The sequence below is a fragment of the Nicotiana tomentosiformis genome, chromosome 11 (assembly GCF_000390325.3).
Source record: "Nicotiana tomentosiformis chromosome 11, ASM39032v3, whole genome shotgun sequence".
Taxonomy (NCBI): Eukaryota; Viridiplantae; Streptophyta; class Magnoliopsida; order Solanales; family Solanaceae; genus Nicotiana; species Nicotiana tomentosiformis.
Window position 1 is genome coordinate 69,099,049 of NC_090822.1, and position 11,697 is coordinate 69,110,745.

Here is an 11,697-nt window from a genome sequence, read left to right on the forward strand (position 1 = left end):
TGCCCCAAGGATTCGTTCTCGTTACCTCACATCGACCAACTCATCGACGCAATGGCCGGGCATGAACTACTGAGCTTCTTAGACGCCTACTCGGGCTATAATCAAACCCTCATGGAAGAAGAGGATCAGGAGAAAACCACTTTCATTACCCATCAAGGGACGTACTGCTACAGGGTCATGCCCTTCGGGCTGAAAAACGCAGGGGCAACTTACCAAAGGTTAGTGACGAGGATGTTCAAAGACCAACTCGGTAAAACGATGGAAGTCTACATAGACGACATGCTGGTCAATTCCAAAAGGAACGAAGATCACATCGACCACTTGAGAGAAACCTTCAACATACTCAGGCAATACAGAATGAAAGTGAACCCCGAAAAGTGTGCATTCGGTGTGGCCTCAGAAAAATTCTTGGGCTTCCTAGTGTCACATCGAGGTATCGAGGTCAACCCCAACCAGATCAGAGCCATCAAAGGGATACCAGAGCAATTGACCACCAAAAAAACAGGTTCAGAGGTTGACTGGCTGTATCGCCGCCCTTTCGAGGTTCATTTCGCGATCATCTGATATGTGCCACAAATTCTTCGGCATACTCAAAAAGGATAACGACCTCCAATGGATCTCTGAGTGCGCCCAATCCCTGCAAAGTTGAAGGCTTACTTGTCATCACCACCATTGCTTTCAAAACCAGAACCGGGGGAACACCTCCCCATCTACCTCGATGTATCCAAAGTAGCTTTGAGCGGGGTCCTGGTCCGAGAAAATAAAGGTACACAGTCTCCCATCTATTACATTAGCAAAACACTAGTCGACGCCGAGACGAGATACCCTCACCTTGAAAAACTGGCCCTGGCCTTGGTCGTAACTTCACGAAAGCTTAGACCTTATTTCCAGTGCCACCCCATCTCAGTAGTCACGACTTTCTCCCTAAGAAGTATTTTGCATAAACCCGAGCTATCGGTCAGGTTGGCCAAATGGGCCATAGAACTAAGCGAGCATGATATCACATATCAACCGCGAACAACGATAAAGTCACAAGTTCTTGCTGACTTCGTCACCGACTTTAGCGCAAAAATAATGCCCGAAGTCAAAAATGAAGCAGCCCACGCTTCTCCCCAAATACAGGACCTCTGGGTCCTGTACACCGATGGCGCATCTAACGCGTCAGAGTCCGGATTGAGACTCGTACTCGAAGTTCCGACCGGCGAAGTGATTTGCCAGTCCATAAGATGCCTGGACATGACTAATAATGAGGCCGAGTATGAGGCCATAATTGCAGGGTTAAAGCTGGCACTCAAATACGGGCGAAACGGTTAAGACTACGCTGCGATTCCCAACTCGTTGTCAACCAAGTCACATGGACTTTCCAGATCAAAGGACAAAGGTTACAGAAATACCAGAACGAGATCTGTAAGTTGCTGCCGAGTTCGACGAATGTCAACTCGACCAGATCCCCCGAGCACAGAATACCAAGGCGGACAGCCTCACCAAATTAGCAGTAGCCACCAAAAACATTACAACCGGAGAACGAAATGTGGTCCACCTCCTCAACTCATCGATAGATCAAATCGAGGTAAGAACCATAAACCTGATTTGAGACTGGCGCAACCGTTTTGTTACATATTTGCAGGATGGCGTACTCCCAGATGATAAAAAAGAGGCCAAGAAACTGCGAATGCAAGCAGCCAGATACAACATCATTCATAACGACTTGTACAAGAGGATGTATGGCAGCCCTTTGGCGAAATGCTTAGGCCCAAATCAGATGCGGCGCGTCCTTCAAGAAGTCCACGAAGGCCATTGCGGAGCTCATTCTGGCAATCGAGCTTTGGTCAGATGCCTCATACGAGCAGGATATTACTGGACCACCATGAAAAAAGAGGCCGCGGATTTTGTGAAAAAGTGCGAGCAATGTCAAAAGTATGCCCCAATGATTCACCAAGCAGGTGAACACCTCCACTCAGTCACCTCCCCTTGGCCGTTCATCAAATGGGGAATGGACATCGTGGGTCCCCTCCCGGCAGGGCGAGGCAACGTACGATTTCTTTTGGTTTTAACTAACTATTTCTCTAAATGGGTAGAAGCAGGAGCATTCGCCCAAATACGCGAACAGGAAGTGATCGCCTTCATATGGAAAAACATCATATGCCGGTTCGGTCTCCCCAAAGAGATCAGTTGCGACAACGGACCACAATTTGCAGGAAAAAAGGTAGCTGAATTTTTTGAAAAATGACATCAAAAGAATACTTTCAACGCCATATCACCCCGTAGGTAACAGACAAACGGAGTCTTCCAACAAGTTAATACTGAACATCATGAAGAAAAAACTCGAATACGCCAAAGGGCTGTGGCCGGAGATATTACCAGAAGTACTCTGGGCCTACTGAACAACGCCAAAGACGAGCACAAGAGAGACGCCATACTCATTAGTCTATGGGACTGATGCAGTAATACTGGTCGAGGTCGGGGAGCCCAGCCTAAGATACTCACACGAAAGCGGACCCCGGAACGATGACAGTAGAAGGCAGGAGCTCGACGAAGTCGAGGAACGAAGAGATATGGCCTACGTAAGAATGATCGCCCAAAAGCAACAACCAGAACGCTATTATAACAAAAAGGCAAACAACAGGCCACTCAAAGTCGGGGACTACATGCTTAAAGCTAAAACACAAGCAAGCGAAAACCCACGGGAAGGCAAACTAGGAACAAATTGGGTCGACCTATACAAAATCACGGCAACAACGAACAAAGGGTCATTCCAACTAGAAACAATGGAAGGAAAGCGACTACCAAATAACTGGAATATTACACACCTCAAGTACTTCAACTTTTAAAAGATGAAGCATCCCCAAAGTCGTACTCTTTTTTCCCTCACTTGAGTTTTGTCGCAATTGGGTTTTCTCGAGAAGGTTTTTAACGAGGCGATGAAGGGGACACTTCAGGATTGAAGTGCGCACAGACGAAGGCACAGGACGGCTAGTTCATTGCTCGACCTCTCAATACTTCTCCAGGTCGACCAACGAAGGGACTAGATAGACCGGGACTGAAATGCCAGCCAACGCCCGAAAAATATGTAAATTTCTCCAAATGTATGAACAAAGCACAAATGCACGAAGTTTATTTCTATTTTCTTCAAATGTACAACCAAAGCAACGTTGCCTTAAAATCATACCGCCGACAAATGCCGCACCTAGAGCCACACCTAATCGGCCCTCGGCCATAATCAAGTACAGGTTATATTTGACCTCGTTAGAATCAACACCTAACCGGCCCTCGACCATAATTAAGCATAGGTTATATTCGACCTCGTTCGAATCAACACCTAACCGACCCTCGGCCATAATCAAGCATAGGTTATATTCGATCTCGTTTAAATCAATATCGAATCAACACCTAATCGGCCCTCGGCCCTAACTAAGTATAGGTGATATTCGACCTCGTTCGAATCAACGCCTAATCGGCCCTCAGCCATAACTAAGTATAGGTTATACTCGACCTCGTTCGAATTAACACCTAATCGGCCCCCGACCATAAATAAACATACGATATGTTCGACCTCGTTCGAACTAACATCTACTGTCCCTCGACCATGATCAAACTTAGGTTTTGTTCCGACCTCGTTCGACCCTACTCGAGCTAAGTTATTACAACTAAGGAAACCAAGGCAACCAAGCAACAAAATCAAAAAGCATACAAACTAGGACAGAAGAAAATGAATCAGGTACAAATAACAAAATTGGTATTTCATACTTAGAATATTTTTTACAAAGGCTCGAAAAGACGCCCACAAAAGAACGCATAAGTCTGTGGCAAAACAAAAAGAAGGAAAAGAAAAGCTACTAATCGCCGCCTGGCCCAGCAGCGCCATCGGCCTGATCGCCTAGGCCATCCCCATCTGCCCCTTCACCATCACCATCGTCATCAAGATACTCATTCTCATACCAGGCGTCCTCTTCAATCCAATCCACACCCGCATCCTCCTCGTCATCACCGACCTCCGGTGTAGCAGGATCGTAGCCATTAGCGATCCGAGCTTTACGTACCTTAACACAAGCATCCTCGAAGACGGCTTCTGAAACGGTTCCCGCCCTCATCAGATCTCTAAATATATCCAGCTGGGCCTCGACGTGAATTTACTCCTCGTACAAATCTCGAGGAACATCAGGGAAACTAGAAGTGCTGGAAGAGGATGGTCGAGCCAGTAATTGTTCCTTCTCGGCCTCGAGAGCGGCGACTCGATCACAAAGGCCAGAAGCCTCTTTCTCTAATTCTCCAATCTGTTCATCAAGCCGCTCTTCTTTGAGCCTGACCGTCTCCAAGGCACTCTCTCGCTCGGAACGAAGAACACGGATTACGATCTCCAAAGCCTCTGCCTTCCTCATAGCCCCCGACCGAGCTAACTCTGCCTTCTCGAGATCCGCTGCCTTCTCGGCGAGCTCACCACTTAAAGCATCCGCTTTGAATTCACACTCCTCGAGCTCGGCACGCAACAAGACCACCTGGGCTTGGAGATCGCCGCACTGGGCTTCGACCCCCTTACTAATCTCAAGCTCCTCTTCTTATCTCTCAGCGCCCCCTTAAGAACGCTGCATTTTTCGATGACCCTCACCAGCTCGCCATCCTTTTCCTTCAGTTTGTCTCGGAGAGCCTGGAAATTGCCACTCTCACCAAACCGCCTACAAATATCGCGGTGCTTGCCACGGTACTGGCGGTATTTTTGCTTCATTTTCAGAAAAATAGCTTTACGCCTCTCATCTCTTCGTGCGCTTTCAATCTCCAAAATCACAGTCTGAAAGAGAAAGACAAAGAAAATAGAGAGTAAGAACGAAGCCTAAACGTTGAACTTGACAAACAAAAAATGGAAGAAGTCGAGAAGCTTACCCTGAGAGCGAGGCCGGCTATTCTCCTTGATAAGGTAGCATCATCCAGCTTTTCAAGGGTTTTACCCTCCACGTCAGAACAGGGGGGACCAAGGGAAGTAGCCACGTTCTCCGTATTTACCAACAAATCTCGATCCATGGGGATCACAATGGTCCGCGTGGACCCCTCCAGTCTTACTTCAAGTCGGGTAAAATCCTCCCCTATCATCCTCGCCTCATCGGCATCAATATCAGAGCCCGTCTCATAGCCATCCTCGGCAACGTTTTTTCCTTTACTGTCGACCAGCGAAGAAGGACCATCAACTGGTCGTGAGGCCGATGGCTTATCTTGCCGTGAAATATCAGACTATCGCAGACAACCCTTCAGCTTCCATCGTGACATCGGGAAGGGACACGCCCTCTGCGGCCTTAGCCGATGACGGAATCTTAGGCGACGACTCGATGTCATCTTCGAGCACTATTTTCATCGTCTCACGGATGACGAAATCGCCCCTTACTGAATCCACAGCCCGGGCGACCCCATCACCGACGTCCATCGATCTTCTCTTATGGGGAACCAAATTCCCACCGCTCGGCGACGACTCTTCCTCCTCATCCACTAAACGATGCAAAGAAAAAGCCGAGAGCTATCCTGTCGATATACCTGCAGACGGAGAAGAAACTGATACGAAGGCAGCAGTAGGTGTGGCTGACGAACGAGTAGAACTTGCCGCGGCGGAAGAACGAATAGAAGCAGATGACCGAGCAGGCATAGCCATAGTCACAGTAGGAACAGACTCCAAAGAAGAAGCAGCCTTACTCTTACGAAACGCAGGAGGAGGAGCCCTCTGCCTCCTCGAAGATCCTCGTACTGAAAAAGAAAGATCAAAGGTTGTCACTACCGATAATAAACTATAGCGAGCAAGCGACCATGAGGTCAAAAAAGTAAAAATAAAAAATAGATGAACTCACCAGCCAAGGAAGAAGCAAGCCCGAACTTCTTGAGAAAGACCGGCCACTCACGAATCCCCACAATGTGAGGCAGAATCCGGCCAACCTAGTCGGAAATGTCCATCACCAAAGGAGGAGGCGCAACCTTGGCTGTACGAGGAAGAGACAAAATGTTCGAGCCTATGACTAGAAACAGACAAATCAAATGCCTTTCATGAAAAATGGATACTTACGAGCGTGATTCCAAGTCTCTGGAAAGTCGTCCGCGTTGGCTACCACGTCTTCGGTTCTGACAAAAAAGTAGTTGAGCCAGAACTGACGATTTGCTTTGTCGTCCATCTTCACCCCCAGGCATTTACCTCCTCGATAGCGAAGGTGCAACATCGCCCCCTTATAAAAGGTAAGGGCGAAGAGATGCATCAGATGGCAGAGTTTGACCTCGACCCCGGCCAACTCCGCAAATTTTGTGAGCATCCTAATAAGCTTGTAGATGTACGGAGAGAGTTGGGCCGGGAAAACACCATAGTAGCGGTAAAATTCTTTCGTCAATGGGAGAACGGGGAGAATATAGCCGACCTGGAAAGGATACGCATAGAACGCGCAATATCCTGGGCGGTGGATTTGCACCACATCACGCCCTGCTGGAACCATATCGATGTGGGCGGGAATGTTGAATTTTGCCCTAAGCTCAGCCAGATCGGCCTCTTTCATCATTGACTCCGAGCCTTCGGGCTCACCTTCAGGCGCCTTTGAAAAGTCGGATTTAACTTTCTCACTACGAGGGATTATTTCCTCCACCGTAGGAAAATTCTCATCCTCAATGGTGACAGAGACACTATCAACGTGAGGGGCAAAGGGACAGGGTCAGTTGCCATACCGGAACCAGAGGATACATTAGCCATGTTGTTAAGAGAGGATATTCAAGCAAGGAAGTGTTAGAAGCAGCAAGAATTGCTAAAACCAATAAGAAGATACGTGACAATGGAGGAAGGAGAAGAAGAAGGCAAAGGATTTTGATAGGAAGAGCAAGTAGAGGGCAAATAAAAGTCATTACATCCCTATTTATAAGAATCCGGGCATCAAAACCAAGAAATTATGCCATCATTACCTAGCACTGGAGTCGAAACGGCAGCCCCAACTGACAGTCGCACGGAAAACGACGCAAAGCATCGGGAAAAGGCGCCATAATGACGCACGATGTCATGACGTCATTCTGGTGCGGAAGTGACACCCCCCAATAGTGCGTTCACGAAAGGTCACGATGTCATCTCGTGTGGAATATCTTAGCTCGCCTCGCTCGTCCAAGTATGGCCAACTGCAACAAACAGAATCCACCCATTAAGGTTGCCTGAGGCCGGCCTTAATAAGCGGAGTGACTAACTCTGTATGGGTCGAAATCTATCTCAGTATTTGGTGGGAAGTAACTTCGAGAAAAGAGTCAGCCAAGGTCGACCAGGAGATGGTGAAGCCTGTGGTCGAGATGTAGACGCGGGTCGATGTCGAGCATGGCAGAAAGAACTGTAACGGCTAATTTATTAGGGTAGGATATTAAAGAGAATATTCCTTTGGATATTCTTTGTACTTGTATTATTAGGGTTTATTGGGGGTATGTCCCATATAAATAGGAAAAAAGACAATGAATAAAGCTATGTGATATTCACTTGATAAGAACACTTTTCATAAGAAGAATCTCTCTCTCTAGTGAAGATACAAACATATTCTTTTCATCAAGATTCTTGCTCATATTATTCCATACTTTTCCATCAGATCCGAGAATAGTTCGAACATTCTAGGATTTATCTGTCACGCATCATTGTCAGGAGGAACAATCATCTAACTCATTCGTTATTGGGTGAATTATTCCTTCTATTTACTTAAATGCCATTTATTGCTAGTTACTCCTCCATTATTGCTCATATTTTTGGAATATTTAATGCACGATATTATTAACCCTCTACTGGATCAGCCCCACATTATCCGTATTTTCAAGATTCACGTATATGAATATTATTATTAACTAGGTTTAACCCAACATTACATAAATATAAAGGTTTAATCGAAAGTTATACTTTTTGGTCAAACTATAGATTATTGAATGTTACATATGCTTGTTCTTTCACGCCAAGCAGTATTCAACGGTCATTAATATGATCTAAGTAAAACTCTACATCTTATTCACCACAATACAAGTTGTATCCTAGCTGTTTTGCAAGCTGATCCAATGCCTTCTTATGGCAACTCATATATTCTTTTTTTTTTAGTCTTATATTTATGAGAGAGTAATCCTTTTTATTGCGCTTGGATCTCTATTTTGCTAATGAATTTGAATGTGTACCAACTAATAATAATAGATCTAGATTCTATTTCGTTAAATTCTCCGTTCTTGTTGCAAGAATGCGTAACATCGCGTCTACTACTTGCTTTCTTTAAGTTATGAATCAATGCTTATCAAGGCCAATTGCCTTTTTGAAGCAGAATTCCAATACATCTTTAGTTTGCCACGCATTTACAATCATTTTTCCTCCTGCAACTTTGTCTTAAAAATCAATTTCTTCCTCTAACTTCAAACTTTAGACGTTATTCTCCTCCTACCTTAAGCAATATTGTAGCTGATTTGCCCTCAAATTATGTAACAGATTATCTAATATCTTAAGTTGTTTTTCGTCTTAAGTGCTTATCTATGTATAATTAAAATGATGGCATCTCGTCTTCTATTCCAAATTATATTCTTAAGAGCAATTAACTGATGATTTTTATAAATGCAATGTATTTCTTTTTTTATTTTATTTTTATAATAGGAAAAATAAGAGGAAAAAAATGACATAGTTTACAGCATGATCTTTTTATTTTCACTTTTTTTTGCATTTGTTTAGTAATGATAAGATCCCTTGGGCAAAGTACTGTTATGAGGTGGTTTAACAACCATTTTAGTTCAACTTAAAACCAAGAAAGTTGAATATACACGCATAGGTGTCCAACAAGAAGCTAGACTAACATGAATGAATCTTAAAATGCCACATGTTTGCTTCAATTTTGATTTTGATTTATAAACTGGACAACTGGGCAGTGGCTCAATTTAATAAAACACCAAGTGATGGTAAACTAACATCAACAACAATTTACCCCCAGCCGTCAGGCGTTTCTAAACCAATCAATCAAAAGTCATAACTAAAACCAACAAATTAATTAATACTCTATAATCAAAACATAAGCTTAATCAAATTTCCACTATAAATACCTCAATCCACTACATAGTTTCTCATCAGCAGCAAACAAAATCTGAGAGTCTTGTCAACTTCAGCTCCAACTACATACATACATATATAATTTTAAAAGAAGAAACTATGGCTAGAAGCATATACACTAGCATTTTCATGGTTGCTGTTCTCTCCTTTGCAATATTGAGTGGGAAATCTGAAGCTGGTCGTCAGTTATTGCAGGCCAATAATCCAAGTTTCCCTACAATTCCAGGCATACCAAGTATCCCTAATATGCCTAGTATTATTCCAAATATGCCAAGTATTCCAAACATGCCATCAATTCCAAGGGTTGGATCAATGCCGCCAATGCCATCAATTCCAAGCATTCCAAGAGTTGCAATGCCACCAATTCCTTCATTTCCTTCATTCCCAAAATTCCCTACTTCTATTCCATTTTTCACTCCACCACCCCCTAAGAATTAATTAAGTAGACTTGTCTACTTAATTATAAATTATTCCATTTTTATTTGTACTGTTATTTTTTCATGTTTTCTTTGTTGATTTGCATTTGCTTTGAGTCATCCAGTCGTGATCATGTTATTCGTATTTCAGGCTATTTGACTTTGTATTCCAGTGTAAGTCCTTTTTTTTATCTAGGGAGAAGGCGGGTGGATCGTACTATATATAGTGGGGTGTTGTACCATATTTCCATTATGTAACTTTAAAATTACGTGTGTTTTTTTTTATATATCTCACTCTATATATATTATGGTGATACTTTTATTGTTATTACTTCTAATTATTCTCCACACTCGTCAGCTCTCTTTCTAATAATCTAAGTGGTGAATCAACAAAAAGTTTATAAGGGGACAGTTTAGTAATAATGAAAGATCCTAATTTAAATCGTTGATTCGATCTAGCTCAAACGAACTAAAATATATTCTCTTCTTCCAAAATGTTGAATATGTGAAAGTGAAGGACTAGAAGAGAAAAATAAGTGAAGTACGTAAAGAATGAGAGTTGGAACATGGAAGGAATACTTAGAGTTTAAATATAGCACCGCCAAGGGATTTCATCAATCAAGTGGCTGTAGTTTAGTGGTGAGAATTCCACGTTGTGGCCGTGGAGACCTGGGCTCGAATCCCAGCAGCCACATTTACTTTTTTCTTTTTACATACAGGTAATAATAAAATCTTGGTTTTTATCTGCTTCTCCTCTTTTGTATACATCCCCACTTATCTGCTAATCAAACACTTCTTGTGGAAGCACATAGAGGAAATTTTGGATTAATATATGAAAAAACAAAAGAAAAGGAAAACAGGGTAGTATATTGTCTGCCATATCTATTGCAGGCTTTGTGAATTGGTAATCAATTTCCAACCTCGATTTTAACTATGTTCTGGTAAAAACTACTTTAAATTTGACTTGTTTTTCAATTCAAAGAATTGGTAATCAATATTCAACCTGCTTTTAACCATGTTCTGCTAAACACAATAGTACTTTTGATTCAAAGACGTCGTCTTTTCATTCCAAATTCCCATTTTTACTTGTGTCTATAACCACGAGACTATGTTTACTTATTGTAATTAATTAATTTGATCTTGTGATATAGTCTGGATTTAGCCATGAGTCTCATGACAAACGTTTCATTTCCTTCGTTCAAAGGCGGATCAAGGATTTGAAGCTTATGAGCTTCGGGATTATATTCTTTAAGTTATCGGGTTCTAAATTAATAATTTATATATATTCAATCAGGATTTAAATCAAAATTACTGGATTGGACCAAATCCATAATGGAGCACTCGCTCCACCCCGGCCTTCATTACCAACAAATGATCTTTTTCACAGAGTTGTAAAAGTTGAAGGCAAAAAATGATTGTTCAAAAGCAGATGATCTTTTATCTAATGAGAGGAAAAAAAGAAAGTAGAAAGCAATGTCTGTTAGTGAAAAGTCAAGGAATTGGTGTTTTACTTAAATTCATGTTTCCAATAGTTCTACTAGAGTGTTCAAATTTAATAGGAAAATCGCATTAAACCGAAAGTCAAACTAAACCAATTAAAAAATTGAATTAGGTTTGGTATTGAGTAAAAAAATTTGAACCAAACCGATATATAAATATTTAATTTTTATATATACTTTTAAAACTTTATATAGAATATTCTTTAAAAATGTCTATAAATATTTGGGATCCTCTCATGGGATGTAATATTTAATAGAACTATGAATTGCATCCATTTTTATTTACTTTAAATAATGGGTTGTATCATCACATTCTTGTCAAGTGTTATTGAAATGCTTCAATCTCTTAGTTCTTTCATATTCATATGCCAAGATCTATTAAATTCTTATATCTTTTTCGAATTTGAGATGGTATTTAAATAATTTTAAAATTAAATAGTACATATCGTTACTTAGGTTTCATATTTAAGTTTAATTATTAAATTCGGTTAACCTTGAAAGCATACATCAACGAAAAATTATTGTTAGATGACTGAGAAAATAACTATCATGTGTTACTAAAAAAATTATTCTATAAGAATATTTTAATAGATCATATGTTTGTCGGTTTTTTAAATTTTTACTAAACATATACATTAACTTATCAAAATTTTATCTATAAATTTAACAAAGTAAGATTGAAATAATATTCTTGTAACAAAAAATACCCGACAGAACCGAACCAAACCAA

At 41.6% G+C, this 11,697-nt stretch overlaps 1 protein-coding gene and 1 non-coding gene across 2 annotated transcripts; both read left to right on the plus strand.

Annotated features, from left to right (window-relative positions):
* The first annotated feature begins 9,151 nt into the window (after positions 1-9,151).
* On the plus strand, positions 9,152-9,490 carry LOC104119404 (pre-mRNA polyadenylation factor FIP1-like). Its single transcript, XM_009630896.1, has one exon. The coding sequence runs from the start codon at positions 9,152-9,154 to the stop codon at positions 9,488-9,490; it is 339 nt and encodes a 112-aa protein (XP_009629191.1).
* A 600-nt stretch (positions 9,491-10,090) lies between these two features.
* TRNAH-GUG (transfer RNA histidin (anticodon GUG)) lies at positions 10,091-10,162 on the plus strand. The gene has a single exon. It is a non-coding gene; the product is annotated as a tRNA-His (tRNA).
* The last annotated feature ends 1,535 nt before the right edge of the window (positions 10,163-11,697 follow it).